Source organism: Drosophila simulans, chromosome 3L (assembly GCF_016746395.2).
Source record: "Drosophila simulans strain w501 chromosome 3L, Prin_Dsim_3.1, whole genome shotgun sequence".
In the NCBI taxonomy this organism is placed as follows: Eukaryota; Metazoa; Arthropoda; class Insecta; order Diptera; family Drosophilidae; genus Drosophila; species Drosophila simulans.
In genome coordinates this window covers 19313652-19338420 of record NC_052522.2, presented here as the reverse complement: position 1 = coordinate 19338420, position 24769 = coordinate 19313652, and the positions used below count along the sequence as shown (strand labels likewise).

Here is a 24769-nt window from a genome sequence, read left to right as displayed (position 1 = left end):
ACTGCATTGTAAGGATTCATCGCTTCTAAATAAATAAATAAATAAAATATAAAAAAATAATAATAAAATATAAATGAGCTTAAAAGAGCTTTTTGTCAAAATAATGACATATATTAGGAAGATTAAATGCTTTGGAAATTCGAAAACCTATTATTAAAAAGTAAATATGTATACGAATGATCGCAGAATTCAGTAAGTTTTTTCCACGATGTAGGGAAGCCCCCACCCACTAACATGGTCTCCAAAGAGATCCGTCCTCCTCCTCTGTTCCTCTGTGGGTATGAGTCATCTTTGTTTACGTAGAAATTATGCTACCTGCTGCACTATGTTATTTTCATTTTCTGGCTCTACCTGTTGTGCGAACGCGGAGGGGCAGGGGGTATGGGATTCGACACAAATCCGGAGACACCGTTTTCACAGCTCTGTTCTTGTATAACAATTCTTTGATGACGTGCCGAGTTTTATTACATAGCCAGCTTATGACGTACAGACTCTTATCAGCTTCAGTTAGGATGTTTACGCAAGCTAATTGCATTTAAGAATAATTTAAATAAATCATATTTACAAATATGTACATATGTGGTTGTATTTAAAGCGAAAAAGTATTAGGATAGGCATACTTTAAGTAACTTAGCTCATGCTTTTATAACATTGTTTGATAAAAAAAGGCAACCTAAATTCTTTTTAAGAGTATCACTAAGTTTTTTACTTTCTTTCAATAAAAATATGTACATATATTTGTTTCACTAATGAAGAAGCTGACTTTTAAATAAAATTAATGAATTATCTAGTATAAAAAACGGTCTAATAATAAACCTACAGATGTTCGATCAACATTTTAGATAAAAGTTTCCAAAAGTGGCTAATAGTATTCTTAAATTCAGTACTAAATATTAGAAAGAGATTTACATCTAAGTATGTTCATATGTACATATACAAAGAGTGTGGTAAAAGCGTCCGAGGTTTAAATATTCAACGACACACAAATGTGTATATCTAGATTCCTTGATTTTTATTTAATTATTATTTATTTAATTCATTTATTTTTGACTTTATTATCATTTGCAGCATTATTTTGCCAAAAGCTCAGAAGCAGCTGCCATGAGCGCTTTTAGGCACTGAACACGATCGTGCGCGTCGCTGACAAGAGCTTTATTAAACTTTTAAGCCAGATCCAGTTTCATTGGCACTAACAAGTAGAGTGTGGAGAGCAAAAGAAAAACGGGGAGAATCGGAGAGGCGACAGCAACAACAACGACCCAGTAGTGCCTTGGCAGTTGATGTCTGTTTGTGGTTGGCCATCCCGCGCAATCGCGCTCTCCCGCACACTTGCGCAGTGAACACAACCTGCGCTCCAAACTGGTTTTGGGGGAGGAAATCCGCAGGAGAGAGCGCTAGAGAGCGGATTGGAACTCGGTTTCGGCCAAAGCCAAAGCAGAGCCAGCAGCCAGTTTTTGCTTTTTAGTCGATTTGTATCTACCTTTGGTGCGGACGGTTGGTCGGAATAAACGCGTTTCGCAGCGGAACTCCAAGAAGAGCAGAAAACCAGTCTTTAATTGTTCCATTTCAAGCTGAAATCAAATAAAAGTTCTTCGCCAATGGCTGAATAAAGTACGAATCAATGCAATCACTACGATTCGCAGTGGAAAATTGCTGGAAAAGTGTGCAAAGTGTGTGAAAAATGTGCAAATACAAGAATTTTTATATTGATTTTCTTGGCCAAAAGAGCGAAAGAGCGAGCAAAAGGCAGCAGCAAAGGAAGAAGAAGAAGCAGCAACAGCACAAAGCTGCGCTGTAAGGCTTCCGTCGCTGGTGCGAGCGAGAGGGCAGGGCCCTATTGGGTGGGTGTGAACGAGACAGCAATAGCGAGAAATGTACTCTGGTGTGTGTGTGGGAACATTTATGTTTGTTGTTTTTGTTATGTTCTAGCTTTGGCCAAGTTAAATACAAAAAAAAGAACAACGAAGAAGTGGAGTTGTACACAGAAAAAAAATAATATCAAGAGGCTATATTTTTAATATTTGTTTTTCTTTTGAAAAACTGATGCTCGTATAAAAACAAAAAATAATCATAATAGAGTAATATTATTATTTAAAAAACGTAGATTTTTTTAACAGAGGTAGATTTTCTTATTTATATTAAAAATAATTGAAAATCCATTCAACTTTAAAAATGTGATACCATATGTAAATGCATATTTGATATCTACTTGTTTTTTTCTGTGTACAAATAAGAAAGAATACCTGTATGTGAGCTTGTGTGTGCGCCTATTCTTTTGTGCAATTCGCCTTTTAAAGGCATCATAAAAATAGCTCGGCCTGCAGTTTGAAAGTGAAAGAAAACCACATTTAAGCGGAATGCAAAGTGAATAATTGGCAGCAAGTGCAATATTCGACCCCTCTTCTTCCCGTGTTTGTGTGTGTAAATTGCTTCCTTTGCGTGGGTGCTATTGCTGTCTCGCTCTCGCTCCTGCGCGCATATCCTTTTGCCCTTTGCCGTTTGACGTCGTTTCGCTTCTTATTGATTTTCGCCATTCATTGATAAGAGATTGCGAGCGAATGTGCGCGTGTGTGTTTGCGTGTGTGAAAAGGGAATCCCCAGCCAAAAATACTAATGTTCGTGGTATCTCCATATAGCAACCCCTTGATTGACCAGAATGTCGTAAGGATCGAACATAGAGCCACCAATACACATACCCATACCATACCAATCCTGGACAATGCAACCGTTCAGCGACAGTCTGAGCAAAAGTCGCGATGATCTGGTCAACGTCGCCACCGCCGCCTCCCGGCAACAACAACAACTCCACGGACGGAGGCGACACCACGGCAGCAGCCCCAACCTGTCGCTCGATCAGACCGACAATCTGCGAAGGAGGTGAGCATTATTATTAGACATTATGTACTTGATAGTAAAGACAAAAAGAGTGTTTACCTTTTACCTCATACAAGTTTTAGAACGATTTTTGTTTAAATTGCTTAAAGAAAATTTGTTTTAGAAACTTTTTTTAAGGAGTAATCACATAATTGCTTAAATCTTAAAATACAAAATAAAAGGCAACCTCCAAAATAAATACTTCCAGCCATTAAAACCTTAAAAACTCGTCGTGTTTAAGTAAAAGAAACAAAATCGGCTTGAAATTTTCATTAATATTTCAAGAATATGCCGCCGAATCGTGCTTAATTAAGCGGGGTAATCGACCTTCACGGCACACTGTATACAAGTTTTTATGTAATTCGCAAGCAACTGAATACTCGAAAGTATTTAGCAGGTTAAACGATCAGCAGCCAAACAAATCTCAAATTGAGTAACAATAAAAATGCTAACTTTATCTGATAGATACAGGATTCTATTTCCCAATTAGGAAGCGTCAGCTTTAATTTCCTAGTTGAAACTGTTTGGTCTCATTAAGTGATTAGAAATCGATGCAAAAAACCCCCCAATGCGCTATAAAAACAATAAGAAGCACGTGCAAAGCAAAAAAGCTTGTGGTGAAATAATAAAAAGTTATCACAGTAGATATTAATAGAGCACAACAATGACAAAAAAAAGCCGTTCTTACATATGTACACACTTCTACTAAAACACTGCAAAACTTCATTTAATAGATAAGCAGATAAAAGGGGTTCCCTTCTTCAAATAACGAAATACTAATATTTAATAGGTCTTCATTTGTAATTGTGATTGATTATAATATTACTGAGGAAATAGAGATAACGTGCACACGGAAATTCCCACATAGGCAGTATCCACTGTAAAATAAGTTGAGGGATACAATTTGCAGGGGGGCGCAGCCAAAAAACTTCCTATTCGCGCACTCACACCCACAGCACGACCACCTGTAAATGTATATGTGTGGATGTGTGTGAGATTTGATCATGTGTTCCCCACCATGGAAACTGGTTTTGAGTGTGACCAGATGGCAGCCTGGCCTGGGGAGACCTCGAGATGGCTGGCCAGTCGTACAGGCGCTGGGGAATGCGGTCAGTCTGACAACAACAACGCCGGGTGATAAGAGCAGATGAGAGCGGAGTGGGAGAGAGAGGAGCAGAGAGAGCCCCATCCGAACTGATACTGATAATGTGGAGCTAGACCGTTATGCTCACGCTACGAGTCGCGATTTAGTTGGCGAAAATCAATCGCTTCTGGCGGTCGCTCTTTGCGCTTGAAATTCGCAAGCCTGCCTTAAATTGCGTCCGTGTGTTTGTGCGACAACAAAAACAAAAGCGGGCTTATCGCCAAATCAGTTTGCAGCCGTTGTCTGTGTGTTGGTGTGACGCAGTTGTGCGAAATACGTGAAATTATTACATTTTTTCCCCCCAAACCCAACCAATAAGCAACAGTCTTGAAAAACCGCCAACGAAAGTGTTACGCGTCGCGTTCGTCTCTTTTTTCTTGTAATTAATAGCAACAAAAAGCGATACCAACTTACCTTGACGTCACTTTTTTTTTATTATTATACATCGGACGACAAAAAGCGATTGTTGTTGTTTTTTCGGTGGCTGCTGGTGCTTGGCACGAACTCACAATCAAAAGTTAGCCAACTTTTGTTGTTGGCCCAGTGCGTAAAAACAAAAAAAGCAAAACTGCTGGCGAAAAGCGAGCGTAAAATTTTGCATTAATGCAGTCTGGTGGTCGCATGAATGAATGAATTTCTTAGTGCGCGACAACTAATTACGAAAGCGAACCAAAAAAGTGACAATAACAAATAAACCATGGTCTACACCATACCGTTCTTTAGCCACAATGACCCGCCCGACATGATCATCACCAAAGAAAAAAGGTAAAATACACGCACCCGAAAGTATCTCAAGATGCACTGAGTCACAGAATCTCACAGATTCACCGCTGACCCATGCAGAAATGAAAGAAAAGAAATGCGGAGACGCCGCCAAATATCCGCGTTCTATGAACCACACGCCAAAGGTCAAAACGTGCTTGGCCGCAGCTCGCAACAGAACATTTGGGGACGGAAATTAATGCTTTTTCACAAATTCATAAATAAACGAAAGGTTTTTGACATTTGCACGGCGGGTGCCGCTAACCGCGTGCGAGCAGGACGGCTATATTGTCGAAAAAAACAGACAACGGTACACTAATGCGCGTGTGATTTTTGTTTTCCAAAGATCAACAGGTACAACAGGTAGGGGTGAATTCACCATGATTTACTCCATAAAATCTTTGTACCCGAAAAGCGAAGATAAAAGCTAAGCGGTTATCAAATTATGATTTGTATTTGAAGAATCTTTAATAGGCAGCGATAAGATCTCGACTTAAATCCACATTTCTCCTAAGAGCCAACCAGAATTATCAGTGTTGGAAAACTTGCTGACTTACTCAGAGATCAACGTAGCCCCTTCGAACCATGATAAATTAGTGTTTATATGGTGTATTGGCATGGGAGAAAGTAATAAAGACACTAACAAATACTTACAAAGGGACTGTTATTCTTATTTATCCCCAAAAATCGCATGGTAAAAAAGCTACACGTATGCAGATAATTGCTAGGACCTTTATTATGCATCCTTTTTAGCGTTACAAACAAGCGAATATTCAACATAAATAGAGAAATATATATGTTTTTTTAGATTCGACTTAAGAACAGTAACATTCTTGTCATTTGAGTATGCTTTTAATTTCGTTAGTTTCTCATGATAATTTACAAGAACATTTTTAAATATAAAACACAAGTTTAGTCACTATAAGAGTATGGAAAACCCCTATGGCTATAATCTCGAAGTACATTTTTTATGCACAAAACAATATAATCAACGCCTCTTTTTCTTTTAATTTTGATAATGTATAGAATTGGGTTCATGTTTATGAAGAAGCCACATATTCTAAAACTCACAATAAACGTGGATATATGTATTTGCCAAATCATTTCAATCAAACCAAGTCTACAGTAGTAATGCAAATAACGAATACGATCCGAGAAAAACAGAAGACAGGCCTAAATACATACATACACATATGCACATGTGTGTAAGTGTGGGTGCATTGGTGTAGGTGTGTGGCAGGTGATTTCGTCTATCAGACTTTCTACTCAAAGTTGTTGTGCTCTTTATTGCCATTCTGGCAGTGATAAATGATAAATGTTTTTTCACCTGCTGCCGCACATTTGCACTTCCCTGTACTCCACCCCTTCCCTTATCTATCATCCTGTGTTCGTTTATCTTATCGGACAGAAAAGCAAACACGAATTCCAACAGGAAGGCTTTTTTCATACGTATGGGTGCGCGAAGAACTGAAATTCGAGCGATCACTTTCCTAATATTTATTTGCTCGGGCTTGCTTTTATCAAAGTTCGCTTTTTTTTGCCCGTTCACTGTGTCAGCACGAAAAGTGATTATTATGGCGTGTGTAAACATAGAAATCGCGAAAACGCACTTTGATTATCATACGAACGATTGATTTACTAACAATAAACTATGGCTTTTGCGACGTTCTCTTCAGATGGAGTGATGATGCTGGGCTATGTTTTTATCACCAATGTTACGATAAGCAAATACTATTTAAAGGGTATGCGTAATCGTCCCATTTTTAGCAAACTTTTGATTGATAGATAACCTGAGGAAAATATCTCGGTTGATAATATTGGCGCCAATATGTATAATTGAGTGATAAAGACTTAAAACAAAAAACCCAATCACTGTTACCAAAGCACTCTTTATTTATTCACTAAAAAACTACAAGCCTCTCAAACAATTTGTTAATGGAATGATTTGATGCTTTTTAATACAAATAGTAATAGAATAATACTATATACACTGACTTATAGGTTGCGTAAACTACAAGCTTTCGACTTGCTGAGAATTCAGCACAATCCTGACAATTTTAGCTATTTATCCTCTAATTAGAGCTAAATGTGCATGGGTGATTTCAGTGTATCATTTGTATGTAATTAATTATTAAACATTACTTCTTTAGAAAGCTAAACTAGACTTTGGAACCGCTTTTCATTAGTAAGAAAATGTTTTAAATATTATGAAATACAGAGCAAGCTTAGATAAGCAATGTATGTATAGGTAGTTTTTAGTGTTTAATAAACATCAATAGAACTAATTAGAGATGGAAATGGTTTGTTTGAACTGTGATCACTGTCTAGATTAGTTGTTATATGTACTTCAGATTTAGGCCGCATATTATTACTTCCACCTCTCATGTTTAGAATCTATACCTTCTGTTTATATGCATATATGATTTCCTATGGATTTTGTATACTCATCTATATACTTTCATTTATTCACAGCATGGCTTGCCTGCAGGATGAGTTCGGTCACCTAGGCATCGCCGCCACAGACCTGCCCTTCAAGTCATCCGACCTGGACTCTCCGCCCCGCCTGCAGCATCACAACAACTATGCGGAGATCACGGACAGCAGTGCGGAAAACACGTGCCAACAGCGCTGGCCACCTCACGTGGGAGGAGCAGCGGCGGCATTCGGGCATCCGGACAAGCCCATTGGCTGGATGTACGGACTGCTCGGGTGCATGAAGCCCGTGCTCTCGTTCATCGGGAAGACGGGCGTGATCGAGGTGAAGAGTCAGCGGAGCGAGGACTGGCAGATTCCGTTCGAGTCCATCACCGAGTTGGAATGGCTGGGTAGCGGAGCACAGGGAGCCGTCTTCAGTGGCAGGCTAAAGAACGAGACTGTGGCGGTCAAGAAGGTGAAGGAGCTGAAGGAAACGGACATCAAGCATCTCAGGAAGCTCGATCATGAGAACATTATTAAGTTCAAGTGAGTACGAGAGTATAATATCCATTCATAGACAGAAAATAAAACAAATGTTTTACAAATAAACAATAAAAAGTGCAAAGTCGCGTTTTTAGTTTGCAAATGAGTAACAGTTATTATACCCGTTACTCGTAGAGTAAAAGGGTATATTAGAATCGTTTAAATGAATGTAACAGGCAGAAAGAAGCGTTTCCGGTCATATAAAGTATATTTATTCTTGATCATGTCCGTCTGTCCGTATGAATGCCGATGTCTCAGGAACTATAAAAGCCAGAAGGTTGAGATTAAGCATACAGATTATAGAGGCATAGAAGCAGCGCAATTTTTTTGACCCATGTTGCCACGCCCACAAACTGCCCAAAACGGCCACGCCCACACTTTTGAAAAATGTTTTGATATTTTTTCATATTTTTATTAGTCTTGTAAATTTCTATTGATTTGGCAAAAAACGTAATGCCACTCTCAGTCTCACGCCCACAAGCCTCGCAACCCTGCCACGCCCACACTTTTGATAAATGTTTCGTTTTGTCTTCGGTTTATTGTTTGCTTTGCCAACTTCTATGGGTATACCAAAAAACCCCTTAGCCACGCCCATTCTCACACCTTCAAAACGGCCACTTTTAAACAATTTTTAAATGTTTTCTTCTTTTATTCCTCATTATCTATAGATACCCCAGTAAAATAATGAAATTTCGTGTTCGCTTTCCCCCCACTAGCTGAATAACGGGTATCTGTTAGTCGGAGAACTACAGCATTATCTTTTTTGTTATATTTAGTTTCGTTTATTTTGTGAGAAATCAAAAAGGAAATGCCACAATTTAGTAGCTGAAAAAATAATTTTAAGCAAAATCATTCGGAGAATCGTTTTATCAAATATAAAGAATTATAAATAAAAAGTACTACGTGTACTTATTATGGATTTATTATTAAAAACTGTATGATTAATATTTGTTACCCTTGCAGAGGAGTTTGCACGCAGTCACCGGTGTTCTGCATCATCATGGAGTTCTGTCCGTATGGGCCACTGCAGAATATCCTGAAGGAGGAGCAAGTCATGTTACCGTCCCGCTTGGTCTCTTGGTCCAAGCAAATCGCCCTGGGCATGCAGTATCTGCATTCCCACAAGATCATACACAGAGATCTAAAGAGTCCAAAGTAAGTTAAAGGAACACCATCGAAAAGCATATTATAAACTCTGCTTATTTTTAGCATACTGATTAGTACAAATGAGGTGGTGAAGATCAGCGACTTTGGCACCAGTCGCGAGTGGAACGAGATCAGCACCAAGATGAGCTTTGCTGGTACAGTTGCCTGGATGGCTCCGGAAGTGATCAGGAATGAACCGTGCTCCGAGAAGGTGGACATTTGGTCGTATGGTGTGGTGCTATGGGAAATGCTCACCTGCGAGATACCCTACAAGGATGTCGACTCATCAGCCATAATCTGGGGTGTGGGCAACAACTCGCTCAAGCTGCTTGTCCCGAGCACCTGTCCGGAGGGATTTAAGCTGCTGGTCAAGCTCTGTTGGAAAAGCAAACCCCGCAATCGGCCATCGTTCCGGCAGATACTCTCGCACTTGGACATCGCCGGACCGGAACTGCTGAGAAAAACCGAGAAGCAATATTTTGAGACGCAAAAGTCGTGGAAGGAGGAGGTGCGATCTCACTTGAAGGAGATTACCCAAAATGGCACCAACATACACAAGTACGAGCAGGATCTGATTAAGCGGCGGACGGCAGAGTGGCGACATGCCCAGGATATCCGAATGGTGTACGAGGATAAGTTGCAAAAGACCAACCAGCTTTTCTTCGAACTCAGCGAGTGCATGTCCCAGTTGCAGGAAAAGGAGAAGGAAATCGCTGAGTAAGTGCAGCATTTATCTCAGTAAGTTTCATTCGATTAAACCCTTGCGTTTCCTTCAGACGAGAACGGAAACTACCAGGAAGTGGCTACAAACCCAATAGACGTTTTGGCAACACGATCCGGAAAATGCAACACTATCGCCGACGCCTGAACGCTGCTCCTGCGGCCATTCAGCAACAATCAACCACACCGGATCCAGAGACTACGCCGGAGGTATACAATTCTTAGATCTATAGACTTGTTTTACCAATAACCTTATAACCACTAAGGGAATATAAAAGCACAATATTTACTTTCTATATAAGCAACAGAAAAGTTTATGCTTATTTAATAAATAGGCTATAATCTTTTGCATTAGTAATATGTAAGCTTGCTTATATCTGGAACTCATATTGGTCACTTTATAGAAAGAGGGTTGGCGATAGTACTGCAAGTTTTTAAAGTAGTATCTTTAAGTGCTTATCGCTGTTATTAAATGATTAACCATATCCGATTGCGCATAATTTTGAAATGAATATGAAATATTCTTTGTGTACGAATAATTTTTAAAACAACTCTCAACTCTTGCAGTCCCCTGTGAAGTGTATGCTATATGCCCAGCTGGATAGCAATTGCCAACCCAAATCGTATCTGGCGAATATCATCCCGAGTAGCGGCTTTGGCGCCACCATGCCCAATAAAAACAAAAAGGTCTTCCGGCATCGACGCAACGCATCTGGATCCTTTGGTGCACCACCCAAATACAGTCCGACGAGGGATCGCCGTTACCAGAGCGAACCGGAGAACCGAAAGGTGCAGCTGGTGGAAAGACAAACCCAAACAGATGCCATGGACGTGAGTGAAACGGATATTAGTCCAAGCGCAGAGGCTCCTCGATCTCAGCCCATCGATGTGCCAGTTCCGAATCATCGCCAACTGCCGCTGCAACTGCAGAGAGTACAGAAAATTGCCCAAGCTCAGGCGAGGGCTCGAAGTGGAAGCACTTCATCAGCAGCTGGCGCCGTGAATCCCGCTTGTCCGTCGAATGGCAACTCGCTGAGCACCAGCGAGCTGACCTACCAAGATGCCTGCTCTAGTCCCGATCAGCTCATCGACGATGTGATGAACAGCAACGAACGATTGGACATGACTGAATGCTGCAGTGACAACGAAAACCTGGAACGTCTAGGCCGCAAAGTCATCGAATTCATCAATGAAAACCGCCTGTCCATTCAATCAAACACGAACTCCGTGAGCAATACCGATAATGGGAATGGAGGAGCCTCTCCTCTGGAATTGCGGGAGAGTGGTAACAGTCCGTGTTTAAGTCGATGCAGCAGTACACATAGCAAACGGCGGAAGCATCCACTGGGGGACAACCCAAACGTCAGTTCGATAGGCAATGCCAACGGGGAGTCGCATGAGCAGGACAGCTGGTCGGACGAGGAGGGCGAGACCACGGACTACAAGTACGCACTGCGGAGAAGAAGGTAAGTCTGGAAGATTCGTGCCTCGAATTTGAGCTGTAAGGTTAATGTGAATTGTCTGTCATTTTAGCATTGGCCGCCAGCCCATAGCTCGTGGCATGCGACCCCGCCGCAGCTACAAGGCTCCACTCTCCCAGAAGATTGCCATCCACAAGCGCAATGTGGTCATCGTCTCAGACGAGGAGGAAAACACCTCCGAGTACAGCCACTCACCCTCCAGCCAGCACTCGACCTTAGAGAGCAATACCGACATTGCGGACATGAAGAAAACTCAGGCCACATCCACCTCAACCAACAGCTACAGCGAGCCCGACGACGATTCGAGTGATTCCAGCGATGAGGAGCAGGGAAACCGGCCGACGGAAGCCAAGGCCGAGGGTCCAGCTTTGCCTATGGGCGCCGTGCGCAGCAGCGATATTATATCCATACCTACTTTTGAGGCTGATGGCGCCGTCAATATGGTCTAACCTGGCACGATATCTAGTCTGGTTGGGTGCACCTTGATTAAGCCCAAAGTTGGAGTCGCCCAAGTTACGCAGCAAAAACTATCTCCTATATACTCAACGAGAAATCGACCTAAACTGTATGGTATTATCTACGTTCATGTCCAGATAACTAGCTCCTCTAATTTATATGAACCAGCGGAAGCGGAAGTTTCTCTCCAAGCGTTGATCGCCTCGGAGCAGTTTCATTCCGGCACACAAAGACCTTTTGGGTTCTTTGGGGCGATCTTAGTTCGTGTCGTCGTACTCGTATCACATGCATTTCCTATTTTGCTAAATATAATTTCGCATTAGGTTTAGTTAAAACTACCCATATTCTTGTCCTTAGAGAGCTGCCTTTGTAATATATTTAAAAAAATGTCATAATTGTACATCTAACTTAAGCGATTAGGGTTAGTTTCCGTTTTGATAATAAGAGCTTGAACCCCAAACTGAAAGGAAAAACCAACAAACGCTCCCACAAAAGCCCAACAAATACAAAGCAACAAAAAATAGAATTGGCCTCAGGCATTAATCAGTAATGAAAGGGAATAGGACGAAATAGTCAGCAGGGATATTTTTTATAAAACAAAATTTGCTAAGAACTAGGAAAAGTGTTTTTAAGAAGCGCATTGTACGTATAATTTCGACGCTTTCGCGTGCCAGTTTCCCAAATATTTTGGGTAGGTAACTGGTAACTGGCCGTTCGATCAACCGGGAAGTGTTACTTTCTACATATATGCACAAAATTCCAAGCTTCAGTGCCTTAATGCAATCACAAACACAGAGAATATGTTTTGGATAAACTAAATAATAAACTGGCAGATCTAACCTCGGCTATGATGTGGCCATGAGCGCTTTCTAGAACAGATAGGTATATATTTGGTCAAATACGTTTCGCCCCTCTGGAAATCGTTCATCTGCTGCAAACGAATTACAAATTTAATATTATTCTATATACACTCAATATATATATTCTATATATTTACACACTAGTTGGATGTTTAGCTTCGTAAGATATGTCGTTCCGTCGTGGGCGACGTTTCTCTACATTATGTAAATGTACTTCATATTAAGTTTAATTTTAACGACTCATACGAATTAGCAATAATAATAAACTGAAAACTCGTAAGAACGCTTATGCCCTTGGACTTTTATTGAAGCTAGTATCCTGGTAAAATATAAACCTTTTAGTAAGGATCTCATTGATGAGAGACATATAAAAATGAAGATCTTTTTACAATCGAAATGAGGACTCGAAAATTATATTTGCCATGAATTCCTTCTAATTTCGTTTAGTTTACTTAAAATTTGATTCTGTACAAGTGAATGTCTAAAGGCGAGAATATCGAGTGTCAGTGAGCCAACAGCCTTTGTATCCTCTTGTGGGGAGGATCCACCTGTCCGGAACGCAGCATCTTGAATGCCTTCTCCTCCCGCGAATCGATAATGTGGCACACAACTTCGGATTGCTTGCGGAACGCGATCAATCCAGCCGTGCCCGTGGAGAGATCGAGGTGGCGGAAGCGATCGATGTCGCAGGTGCAGCCATCGAAAACGTAGAACCACGTGGCCGCCGACTCCGACCTGTCGGTTGGATGATGCCTGAAGACCACATAGTTGCCCCACGGCGTCATCGTGAGCACCCGGTTGGCCACTTTGAAGGCGGAGCCCAGCACCCGGTTCAGGCTCTCCACGGTTCCACTCTCGGATCCGGCGACGGCCAGGAGCTGGGGCACTCGACTAAAGCCGGGAAATCTGACCGGCATTCGGGACCCGATTCCCTCCATGGAATCCTCATCAGCACCACGACAGCAAAAGTGTTTGGGTTGTTCGATATATTGCTCTGCATTCCGAACATTCATCTTTGGGGATGGGGGTTTTTCCATTTGGTCTAGTTCGTTGACAAAGTTGGAGGCCGCCGGTGTATTCAGGTGGGCTGCGGCCAAAGGAGCTACGCCCAGACATTTAGACTTATCCACGGATTGCTGCAGCATGTGAGTTTGAGTCTCCTCCTTTTTCTCATTTTTCGAAGGGTCAATGGCGGTGATCGTTTTCATATTTACTTTTCGCAGAAGCATTACTCCCTTGCAGCCAATTGCTCTCTTTCTGTTGCTGGCTTCCTTATTGGCCACCTGTGTACCAATGGCTTCTTTGGGGATCGATAAGTCGGGGGCGGCGTTTGCTCCCTTGGAATCATCTACCTTGGGAGCCATCTTGCTTGATGGGGTTCGGCGTGGTGAACACTTACCAGGTGACCTGTTTCTAGACTTGGAACGTAAATGGGGCTTTACGGGTGAGCCACTGTCCTTAGTATTTTCGGATTTTATCATAATCTTTCCAGAAGTAACATCTTCCTTGGATCTGTATCGTAGTGAGGATACTTCCGGAGAAGGACTGAGAGCTGTGCCACCAGTTTGTCTGGATGATTTTACAATCTTTTTTATAGTTTTACCAGGAGAAGGCACTTCTCTGGGTTTACAACGTTCGGGGGAAGTGGGAAGAGGATCTGTAGAACACATGCCTCCAGTCTGCCTTTTGAACTGCCTTTTTTTTGTTGTAATCCTCTCAGGAAGTGGCACTTCTCTAGATCTAGAACGTCCAAGAGTGTTGTTGTGAGAACGGTTGGACGATCTGCCTCCAACTTCCCTAGGCTTTATAGTGCTTTTCAGAATCCTGCTAGAAGAAGGTGGTGCTACGTTAGGTGTGGCCTTTACATGAGCCTTTGATGGAGGAGAATGGGTCCCGAGTTCAGTTTGCTTTGAGGGGATCACGCTTCTTTTTGCCATCGTATTTGATGTATTTTCTCTAGATTTGGTAAGGCCAGGTGACTTTGTGGATGAGGATCTGCCACCTGCTTGCCTGGTGGCAGACCTTTTGCCGGAGGTGTCCTTTGAGTCTTGCTCTCTTTTGGAAAGACCGACTCTGCTTTTCGAACTAGTAATTTTGTTCTTGGATCGTCTCTTTAAGGATTCCGTGCGGAACTCTTCCTCACAAAATTCGCACTCTGCCCCTGCATTCTGCTGCTCATCCAGGATTTGAAAATGATCAATGTCGGATTTATCTGTAAGAAGACTAACCACATCCTCCTCATAGTCGCTGATCTCCGCCAGGGTTTTGTTACACACCCTGACGCATTGCTGATCATTAAACAGGATGGTTTCGTTCAGGGACTTTACCTCGCAGTTGTCCTTACCATCGGGCATAGGCACCAGGGCGTATCCCTCTGGACACTCGGCGAGATTACGTATACGCACCACGTGGACATAGTAGGCAGACTGCCGGTTGGACTCCTTCAGCAGCTGGTGGAACACGCTGAGCATGGTCAGCTGGTCGCGAAACATGCGCACCGTGGCCCACTTGGCGCCCTCAGCCTTGTCCTCCGCCACATGGGTGCCCACGATGGTGTGGCGATAGGGATCGACGAGGTAGTAGAACCCATCCTTAAGCCAAATGGCATACATTTGATTGTTGATCTGGAACACCACGTTGCCACGCTCCTTGAGAGCCTGCGAGACGTGAGCTTCGAATTCGGTACCAATGATGCGGACGCCACACCTCCAGTGACCCGTTCTCACATTCGGAATTAGCTTGAGCTCCAACACAAACTGTCCCATTCTAAGTTGGGTCGGAAAGGTGTCCAGGTCAATGGGTCGTCGATCCCTCAAGCAATCCGCCCAGCAACTTCTGCACAATTCCACTCCATAGCTGATTAAACGATCCAGCATATTAGTGTCCCAGTTGGCCGGGTGATCGATTTTGCTGGCCAGGACCGAGCCCACGGCCACCATAAGGCTACTGCGATTCCTCACCGGATCGTCGCGGTTTAACGACAGATGCAGTGTGCCCTTCAGATAGGCATAACTCTTGTTTACCACCTTGAATTCGATGGATCGATGGCTGGTGTCGCGCATATAGATGCGTCCATCCGGGGTCTCTAGGCGCACAACCACCAGTTCCCGGATGCTGAACTCATCTCGCGGAGAGATTCCGCTCAAGTTACTGGCCAGATGGACAACATTATCAATGGACTTCAGGCATACTAGCATTGCCACCCCGTTATCCTTTACGGTTGCCAGGTCATCCTTGGCTCTGCCCTTAACGTCAAGGACGAAAAAAACCCTTTTACGGCGCCAGATGAGCAAGTGACCCACTCGGGTAAGAAGAAGACAGTAGCGGCTGGACTTGAAGAAATTCTGTAAAATTGTCCCTAGATGTTTGATGGTATGCGGCGGCTGCTGGTCCAGGGGCTTTGATCCTACCCCCAGATAGCGGGGTTCCAATGCCAAAGTGAAGGTGTGGCCTTCTAGGTTGAAATTTCTCTTGATCCGCTTCTCTTCGTTGGTGTAGATCTCCGGCTCCAGTAGTTTGTTTTCGTCGGGGTCGTCGTGCCCTTGATTCACATCCGAGCTGGCCCGAAATAATTCCGTGCCCTCCTCCAGCAGCATGTCGATCTTCTCTGCCGTCCAGTCCGTTTCGGGCAGGACATAAATCAAGGCGAATGCCTTCAGATAGGTGGCGAAATTAAGAACATTCGCCTCCTCCTGCTTGGGAGAACTTCCGCAGGGATTGTTTACGGTGGCATTTGAGCAGACGAGACCCACAGGACAGCCCAATGAGTCGGCCTCCACGTCCGAGCGATTGGGCACCTTCTCGCAGAACTTCCAGTGATCGCAGCTAGGTTCCGCTCTCAGAGATCCTTCGCCGCAAGACTTGCTGCCCAGATCTAGATCCGAATAGCTGAGATATCTAAGGACGATCAGGAAAAAGGATCAGTTTAAGCTTAAGACAAATTCTGGAGTACTCTCCACGTATTGCTCGAGTTGCTCTTGCTGCTCGGGGCGCTGGCTAAACGGCCAAGATCGTGTTGGCTGATCGGCATCCTAAGATGTCTGTTACTTAAATTTTGTACAGCAAAGATTTTCTGAGTTTTTTTCCGTTTTTGTTCTAATGTAATTTTTGCTGAATATTGCACAAAGGAAGAAGTGATCAAGTATTATTTGATTTAACGGAATTTCAAGAAAATGTAGTCCAAATTAAAAAAATTTGAATAAAACAAAAGTTCAGGTTTATAAATATTTTTGGATATAATTAAATATAATAAAAAAAGATATTTTTGCCGTCCTGATATTATTAAATTTCTCTTCTAATCTGCTTTCAATTTCCCATTTTTAACATAACTTTTTTTAAACAACATAAAAATCATATAAATCATTTAGACAAAAAATCAGTTCTGTACAAAATTCAATTATTGAAACCGGAGTAACTTTCAAGAATATGCTTGTTATTTCTATTGATAATAGTTTCTAATTGTTAAACAGGGCCAACTGAACTTTGCCATAAACGTAATAGCCATTCTTCAAACACAAATGAGTGCGCACTTACATACATACTATATGTGCATTCAGAGAAAAGTCAGCAAATAGCTAAGAAAATGCATGTTTTAGGAAATAATTTAATGTATACATATATTTTTGCTTTAAATCTTAGTTACTTAAAAGTAAATAGAGGGACAAGGACCAGGAGTGCTAAATTATCCATTGTTGCCCATGTTGGTTTGAGTGTGTTGGTGTGGTCATTGTTCGGACTGCCGGCAGCTCTCAACATTCCATGGCCAATGAGTTGGAGTTCTCGTTTAAGGCCTTGATTCCGTTCTCCATTGGCATGGCCAAACTATTGTCATCTTCGGGATGGACAACTACTGAAGCCGCCTCCGATGTGGACGGTCCATCGGTGGCCATCTCATCTTGATGGCCGTTCTCCACGCCGTTTCCATTCCCGTTGATGTGCCCGTAGTCCCAATTGATTTTGAAGCGGGTGACGCGCGGCTTGCTGGCCAGGATGTTTCGCGTCAGCTTCTCGAAAAGAGGTTTCGTTGGCGGGTTCTCGCGCATCTCCGGGTCAGCGTAGTCGTTATTCACATAGTAGCCCACGCGGACGAACTCCTGGCCGCGGTAGGAGCAGGTAAGCAGAACAATGGTAACGCCCACCGCATCCGGTTCCGGGATCTTGCTGACGTCTGGCGGATCCGCCTGGAAAACAAAGATGTGTCGCCCCTCAGGCACTGGTCCCACGTATATGGTGTCCAGCACCTGGTCGTGCTCCTCGGACTCCGCCGAGCCTACGTAGATCATCTTCCACTCCAGATCCTCCTTCAGCTCCTCAATGCACTCGAACGTGAGTTCGAACTGAAAGGGGTTGAAGAAGCTGCTCGGGTTGTCCAGCACCACCACGTTGGTGATGTGCACCTTGGCCATGACTGTACCTCGGAGATTGCAGAGCGTAGACCGAGTTTTGCAAGACTCCTTCGACGGCGCGCTTTTTTTAGAGGTTCTGCTTTTGTCCGATTTGGGAATTGCTTGTTTTTGCGAAATTCACCTGCAAAACGCTCGGTAAACCCTTGATATATGTACTGGAATGCTAGTACTTTGATTTGGTTATAACATGAATCAGGTTTGTGCAATTGTCTGTCGCTATTCTGCTTTTATTTATCGCAATTATTCCGCTTCTCTTCGCACAAATGGTGGTGACAGCTGACTTGTTTCCCGCGCTTCAGAGGGACCGTTCTGTGCCGCAAGTGGTGGCGAAAAACTCACCACGACAAGTGGCGCAATGTCAAAATGCGGCAATAGTTGGATTTGTGATCGATTTTACAAGATCTATAAAAATAATAATAATAGTTTCGTTTCGATACAACTGGCCTTTACACGAAATAAAGATAAATGGTTAATGGAATGGTTAACAAAAAATACACATACATATGTCAAAATAATGATCTTCAGTAAAAACCAAGTCGAATAAAGATTGGAACATGTATTTCTTGATTGGAAAAGCGATCGATATCAGCGCAAAAAACAGCTGTCGACTTTCTTCCAGTACCGATAGTTTCGATACATATTTGCATAAAGTGCCATCTCCAGCTGCTCCCCCCAATTGTTGTGTGGTGTTCTGTATTTTCTTTGTAAATAGTTGGAGTAATGCTGCACCTGACGGGCCAGAGCTACAATGCCCGCGACATCATCCGGAACATCTTCTCGCCGCTGATCGGCGTGCTGTCGAGTCCACAGGCGGACGAGATCTGCCACCGGAACAACCTCTCCTTCGTGGAACTCCTGCAGCCGTTCGCAAAGTTGCCAAATGATGGTGAGTGAATGGAATGGGGAATGGTTGTAGTGTTTGAGGGGGCGTGCGGGTGAGGTAAACAAGGCATAGACGCGGCCAAGCAAATAGGTCTATTCGATGGAACACCCAACCGATTCAACATGGTTATTTAACATTTTGCTTACAATGTTGTTGTTTTAAGGTTGTTATGATGTGGATGACATGTTTATAATATTGAATACAAACTTAAACTTGTACTCCCTTCTTTAGCTCACTTTCGCGACGTGTCCGGAACGAGTGTATCGGTGCGTGGACTCCGTCTCAACTTCTGTGATGTGGACTGGCGGCCGCCGCAAACTATTTTGGCCAGGAAGATGCTCAACGAGTCTCTGACCAACGCCCACAATGACAAAACCAGACTGGCTACCATAGGTAAGCGGTTTAGCGATGCAAAAATGTCTTTTGGTAATCCTTTTACCATTCTCCTACAGCTGGCATAGACCTTGAGTTACCCACATCGGAACCATGGTTCGAGCAGTGGCGTGAGACCTTTTTAACTGTGCAATTTCCGGCGGATCATGAGTTCACCCGCCATTTATTAAGTTGTTTGCTAGTGCTTTCCAGCGCAGATCCCCAGATTGTGGAGACCGCCCACAAACTGGGACAACGTGTGCAGCAGATGCAGAGCATCACGCCCCAAAAGCTGCCCAAATGGTTCCATCCCACCGAGGTCCTAAATAGTTACGTGGTGCTGCACGAAGCTAGCCAGGGAGACTTGTCCAAGGCACAGCAGGGATTCGAGCTGCTTAAATCTACGTTTGGAGACAGCAAGTGTTTTCTGGTGTCGATCAACTCGCTGGATTCTCAGGGTGCAGCTGAGGTCCCAGATCACTGGGCAACGTTTATTAAAAGACAGCCTAAAAGTGATGCAAATCTACCCTCCACGGATCTTAGTGCACCGAAATCGCCACAGGAAGCAGTTTCTGTCATAAGTATGCCTGCCATGCAAATGTCACAGCTCCTGGAAGGAGTCAGTGCTCAAGAAAGCGATTTGGCCATGCTTCATCCACTGAGTCCCATGCAGGAAAGCGCCACAGAGGCGATTAATTCAAAATTTAGCATCAGCAGCGAGAGTATTGCCTCTCAAACAATCAATCCCAATGTTTGGGGAAATGAATTAGAGCCGGATGCACCTCACGGCGGATGTCTCACCAGTCGGGACATTGACAACCTACGACACTTTGTGCAGGACTACGCTGTTCGAGCATTGATTCCCTACATCGAGCATCTGGTGGCTATTCTCGCCGAGGGTGTGACGAACAAAAAGGGCGTCAGCAAGTCGCTGTTAAGCGCTACGAAACGATGGTTTGTCACTAGCAAGCCGGGAGCAGGAGCAAACAATCAAAATGCAGTCATGTAAGATTTTTTTTGTTGCAACTTTCACATTTTAATAGAAATCCGCTTTGTTCACAGCTACACCAATGAATCTGCGGAGCTTCAAACACGAAAGTTGGGCGATCTCTACTTCATGTTTGGTCACTACAATTTGGCTTTCCAATCCTACCACCAAGCCAAGCGCGACTTCAATGCGGATTCAGCGTGGCAATACTATGCGGGAGCCCTGGAAATGGCTGCCCTATCCGCCTTCATGCTGGGTACTGCCCAAAGAAAGACATATGACTACATGGAGGATGCAATTGTGTGTTATCTCACAGTGTGCAAGTAAGTTAATTGTGGCATTTGTTTAACAGCTTTTCTATTATTTTGTTATTACAGATTACAGCAATTTGCGACCAGAGCTACGCTCCTCAGCATGGAATGTTTAAAAACAGCGCGACTATATAGTGAAGTGGCGAAGCAACTGATTCGCATGACCAACGAGGAATCAGATCTTCGCTCAGCCCTCTTACTGGAGCAGGCAGCCTACTGTTTTCTGGTGACCCAACCGCCAATGCACAGGAAGTATGCCTTCCATATCGTGCTGGCCGGGAATCGTTATTCCCGAGCTGGACAAAGAAAGCATGCATACCGTTGCTATCGCCAGGCCTATCAGGTTTTCCAAAAGCGCGAGTGGAGCTTGGCTGAGGACCACATTCAATATACGGTGGCCAAGCAGGCCTACATGCTAAAACAACTTGAGGAGGCCAGTCGATCTTTCGCCCATTTACTGAGACCTGGAAGCCTTCAAAGTGCCCAGCAGCAGACCAGTTTCTTAAAGGAGTACATTCAGACTCAGAATGTAAGTTTGTAAAATATGTACTTTTTAGCATACAATTGGCCTTTATATAAACTATCGCATATTTTTTCAGGAACTTGTTAAGCGAAGTCCTGAGCTGGGATTACTACCACATGCCTTACCCCAAGTAGTGCAATCTTCCGTTCGTGTTCTTACTTTAGTGCAATCACCGTCGGCTGTGGCACCTCATGTGCCGGCCACCAACATAGACATCAACTCAAATCTGACTGCAGATGAGCCCATTTGGAACAAGATTGAAGAGATGCTTGTGATCACGGCTGCCAATAATAAGCCCTTTGTCTTTAAACCCTCTAGATATTTGTACACTAAACAGCAGCCTGCATTGGAAACTCCAGTAGCCGTGCAAGGTGAACCCATTGAGCTAGCTGTAACCCTCTCAAATAGCGTTCGATGTGGAATAGCCCTATCCGAGATTGACCTACTGTGGAAACTCACACTGGACAATGATGAGGTGCTCTCCAACGCCTGTACTTATGAGGAATCATCGGATAGTGCTAATAAAATAGCAGTAGGAGCAGCAATCAAAACGAGCTGCGTGGCTTCCATCAAATTGGCCGAACAGGCCGAAGAAACTTTGCACTTTAAGCTGACTCCCAAGTTGACCGGACGTCTGAGTATTTTGGGAATCGTTTGCCGAGTAGCAGCCGGTGCGGATCCTGCAGCCAGCCTCCTGGGTACCTTACAGTTTGAAACCCAAAAGATCAGGCCTCACAATGCCAAGCAATCCTCGCAGACCGTTTTGGACAACAGATTAACTATCAAACTGGTTCCCCAACTGCCCGCCATGAATGTAAGCTTTACTCCCGTTCCCAGTCGACTGTTGGCTGGTGAAATTGTTCCCGTTCATGTAACTCTTCGGAATCTGGGAATTGCTCCGATTGAAGAGATCTATTTGGGATGCGATAACCCGCGCTGTGTGTCCCTTTTGGATCAGCACAGCCAAATGCCACTGGCTATGATGAGTTGTGAGTAAATAATAAATTTTATTATTGAATATTTGTTTTAATTTTACATTGTTTTGTGTAGCTCTTCGCAATCTTTCCAACGACAAGCTAGTTAAGGATAAGGAAATCCGAGGACAGCGAGTTTACCGATTACTTAACCGGCCTGGGCTGGCTGCCCTAGACGCCCAGCAAGTTCAAACCATCTCCTTGTGGGTGCAGGCTCCACACCAGGCGGGACCCTTTACCTTACGCCTACTATTTTATTACTCCTTGCCAACGGTAGCAAATTCGCCCATTAAATATCGATTGGTTCGGCATATTTGGCAGCTGCAGGTAGAGAGTTGCCTGCAGGCAGACTCCACTTGTGTGGTCAGCAATGCGGTTACCAATGAACTGGGACTGGATGTGAACGTTAGGAACCAGCATGCAGTGGAGGGAACGGAAGTGTACATCAACTCTATTTCATTGTACTCCAAGGAATTTAAGTTGAATCCGGATAAACTATATAGTAAGTACATTGATAATACTGAGATCTTTAAAAGTTGCAACATGAGCTCTTAATTTATTTTTAATTTTTATTAAGTTCTGTAGTTCCCCTAGTACAAGGGATTATTAATTAATATTTATTTTTTTGCAGTAATGAACAGTATGGGAGTCAGCCCGGGACAGGCTGGAGCACAGTGCCTCAAGTCTTCCATTTGCTGCAATTTCCAGTGCCGCCTTCTCGAGAAAGAAACACAAGAAGAATACAAAGACATTCCATCGATTAAAACATTGCTTCATTCGCGACTTTCCCATTTAAAGATCCTGCCGGCCCAGCACGCTCAGCAGGTGGAGCAGCACATGCCTCCGATACACGACCCGCACAGCTTCCTCACCAACGAAGAGACGGTGTATTTCAATACCAACATCTCCTCGGAAGAGTTCAACGCAAGCGTAGCTGACTATGTACCGCACGCCACATTGGTCCTCAGTTGGAGCGCCCTGGTAGCTAGGGAGGAGGGGCAGCGCTTGGCCTGTGGCTTGCACTTTATTAAGCTTTACAAACTATTTGAGACTGGGCACTGTCCAGCGGCGCCAACAGCTTCTTTCCTTCGAAGGAGACATTCTTCTGACGACACCTTAGATAACCGACGGGAGTTTCCACTACCCGAGGGAGCGCTAAATAATGAGGATGCTTGGCAGCCCCTGGCGGATGCTGATGAAGAAGACTACTGGGAGCCCAATGAAAACTATGTGGGCCAACGGTGTCTACTGGAGGATGAGAGCTTTGTAATGGCAGTTAAAGCTTAATATGTTTGTCAAGTGGTGTCATTAAATCATTATATGTTATCTGTCTATCAGTTATGATATGCTAAAAAATGGTATTGTCATTTAGTAAGTTGAATGGAGTTGAAGTTTAAAAAATTAGTAAGCTTTTTGACCCTCTGCATGTGAAAATGTAAAGTTTTTGTATCGAACATCACAGCATAGACTAGAGCTCACGGGCAAAAAGTACACTATTCTTTGATTAAGAATCTGCGCAAAAAAGAAGAAAAAAAGATTTGATTGGGAAAGGAATTAGGTGTTATGGTTTTTAAGACGCCTTTGGTTAAATTCATAATTTGTTAGTTTATTAATTGATTAATTTAAAAAGAATTCATTAATAATACACGCTAGTAATATGATTAAACATGTAACATTAAAGTGGTAATTGCTTTTTGGTAGTTCCTAAGCTGCTGACTAGACGAGATGATGACGTGGTTCTTAGTGGATGAGTGGGTTTCAGTGGCAGCGCAACGTAATAATCTTGGTGGCAGAATTAAAAGTTTATTATTAGATTTAAGTGCGTTTCTTGGTCATGTAAACTCGGGCTGTGGCGTAGAGGACATGCGTACAAGCGTATATATTGCCCAGAGCGCTTCCCAGCAGTGCTCCGATCACGTTGGGAATGGGATATGCCTGCCAGTCACGTCCCCAGTCCAGTGGAGCCACCACGCTCCCGGCCCAAGCTCCCAGAATACCTCCCAGTGCATTGTACTTGAACAGATTCAGAGCCGTGTCCTCGCACTTGGTAACAAAGTCCGGTTTCTCGCAGAAGCACACTTGGAGTGCTCCTCCGCCACCGAGGAGAAAAACTGTGGGTGACACCGTCAACAACGTCATCAGTAAGGCCAAGACGAAGGTCTGCTCATAGTTGCCCAGCACCGGGGCTCCCAAAATGATGCAGATAAAGGCGTAGAGAAGTGTACACAGGAACTGCAGGGTGAATCCTCCGAGGAGTTCCCGCGGCGTAAAGTACGAGTTCTTTTTCTGGCGCTGTTTTGCGGTCAGGACACCATCCTCAACCTTCCCGTAGAAGCGAGCCAATACAACTTTTAGCAGCTCTCCGAGGAAAACAATAGGGACGACCAGAGAATCCCAGAAGCTGCCGAGATGTGCCCAATTCCGGCGATACTGCATGTACGCCATGCAGATCAGGATGGTGGCGAGGCTGAGGGACACGTGGAAGAGCTGGTGCTTGGTCTTTTGTTGGTCGAATCGGGAAACCATGATTAAATGCAGATAAATACAATTTTGGTAAATCTTAGACTTGGACGATATTTTCCTATCTTTCGTTTGTATTTCGCCGGCTATCAACACTGAATGTACTGTGGGCTTAAAACACAAAACTTCGAAAATTATAAAATACCAATTTTAAATATAAACACACTCAATTAAGATCTATTTTATAATGGGTGCTTTTTACTAACAAAATTCAAAAAAATAGTTCCAAAATTAAAAAATCCCTAAATAAAGGACGACATTGTCGACGTCATTGGGCTCATGCGCTGTAGAAAAAAAAGTCCGAGGGATTTTTGCACATATTTAAAATAACGTCTACCAGGCAGTATTTCTATTTAAAAATATATTTTTTTATATTTTTAAACAGATTTTTT

General features: G+C 43.5%; 5 protein-coding genes across 7 annotated transcripts; 2 read left to right on the top strand and 3 right to left on the bottom strand.

Annotated features, from left to right (window-relative positions):
- The first annotated feature begins 1435 nt into the window (after positions 1-1435).
- On the top strand, positions 1436-12690 carry LOC6738718 (mitogen-activated protein kinase kinase kinase 13-A). 3 transcript variants are annotated; one of them, XM_016169242.3, is made up of 8 exons: positions 1436-1611; positions 2637-2877; positions 7253-7741; positions 8702-8893; positions 8948-9601; positions 9661-9814; positions 10172-11070; positions 11138-12690. In XM_016169242.3, the coding sequence occupies exons 2-8, from the start codon at positions 2720-2722 to the stop codon at positions 11532-11534; spliced, it is 2943 nt and encodes a 980-aa protein (XP_016032531.1). In that variant the 5' UTR covers positions 1436-1611; positions 2637-2719; the 3' UTR covers positions 11535-12690. The 3 variants fall into 3 exon arrangements, with proteins under 3 accessions (XP_016032531.1, XP_016032530.1, XP_016032532.1); XM_016169241.3 differs by having other exon boundaries at positions 1436-1670; XM_016169243.3 differs by lacking the exons at positions 1436-1611; positions 2637-2877 and adding an exon at positions 4109-4783.
- LOC6738716 lies at positions 12243-16532 on the bottom strand. Its single transcript, XM_016171729.3, has 2 exons — positions 16361-16532; positions 12243-16298 (listed from the first exon to the last, which is right to left on the bottom strand). Exons 1-2 carry the CDS (start codon positions 16429-16431, stop codon positions 12905-12907), a joined length of 3465 nt encoding a protein of 1154 aa, XP_016032529.1. The 5' UTR covers positions 16432-16532; the 3' UTR covers positions 12243-12904.
- Positions 16533-16984: 452 nt separating this feature from the next.
- Positions 16985-18129, bottom strand: LOC6738715 (histone chaperone asf1). The gene has a single exon (XM_002085480.4). It carries the CDS (start codon positions 17804-17806, stop codon positions 17150-17152), a length of 657 nt encoding a protein of 218 aa, XP_002085516.1. The 5' UTR covers positions 17807-18129; the 3' UTR covers positions 16985-17149.
- A 303-nt stretch (positions 18130-18432) lies between these two features.
- On the top strand, positions 18433-23581 carry LOC6738714 (trafficking protein particle complex subunit 8). The gene is made up of 8 exons (XM_002085479.4): positions 18433-18692; positions 18921-19082; positions 19142-20066; positions 20124-20372; positions 20427-20889; positions 20960-21872; positions 21934-22359; positions 22489-23581. Exons 1-8 carry the CDS (start codon positions 18527-18529, stop codon positions 23142-23144), a joined length of 3960 nt encoding a protein of 1319 aa, XP_002085515.1. The 5' UTR covers positions 18433-18526; the 3' UTR covers positions 23145-23581.
- LOC6738713 (uncharacterized protein C1450.15) lies at positions 23443-24498 on the bottom strand. The gene has a single exon (XM_002085478.4). It carries the CDS (start codon positions 24381-24383, stop codon positions 23673-23675), a length of 711 nt encoding a protein of 236 aa, XP_002085514.1. The 5' UTR covers positions 24384-24498; the 3' UTR covers positions 23443-23672.
- Positions 24499-24769: the final 271 nt, after the last annotated feature.

Coding starts and splice junctions, on each gene's coding strand:
- LOC6738718 (XM_016169242.3), top strand. CDS start 2,720: ATGCAACCGTTCAGCGACAGTCTGAGCAAAAGTCGCGATGATCTGGTC. Junction 8,894..8,947: donor AGAGATCTAAAGAGTCCAAA/GTAAGTTAAAGG, acceptor GCTTATTTTTAG/CATACTGATTAGTACAAATG. Junction 11,071..11,137: donor TACGCACTGCGGAGAAGAAG/GTAAGTCTGGAA, acceptor CTGTCATTTTAG/CATTGGCCGCCAGCCCATAG.
- LOC6738716 (XM_016171729.3), bottom strand. CDS start 16,431: ATGCCGATCAGCCAACACGATCTTGGCCGTTTAGCCAGCGCCCCGAGC. Junction 16,299..16,360: donor AAGAGCAACTCGAGCAATAC/GTGGAGAGTACT, acceptor GATCGTCCTTAG/ATATCTCAGCTATTCGGATC.
- LOC6738715 (XM_002085480.4), bottom strand. CDS start 17,806: ATGGCCAAGGTGCACATCACCAACGTGGTGGTGCTGGACAACCCGAGC.
- LOC6738714 (XM_002085479.4), top strand. CDS start 18,527: ATGCTGCACCTGACGGGCCAGAGCTACAATGCCCGCGACATCATCCGG. Junction 20,373..20,426: donor TGTTATCTCACAGTGTGCAA/GTAAGTTAATTG, acceptor TTGTTATTACAG/ATTACAGCAATTTGCGACCA. Junction 20,890..20,959: donor AGTACATTCAGACTCAGAAT/GTAAGTTTGTAA, acceptor ATATTTTTTCAG/GAACTTGTTAAGCGAAGTCC.
- LOC6738713 (XM_002085478.4), bottom strand. CDS start 24,383: ATGGTTTCCCGATTCGACCAACAAAAGACCAAGCACCAGCTCTTCCAC.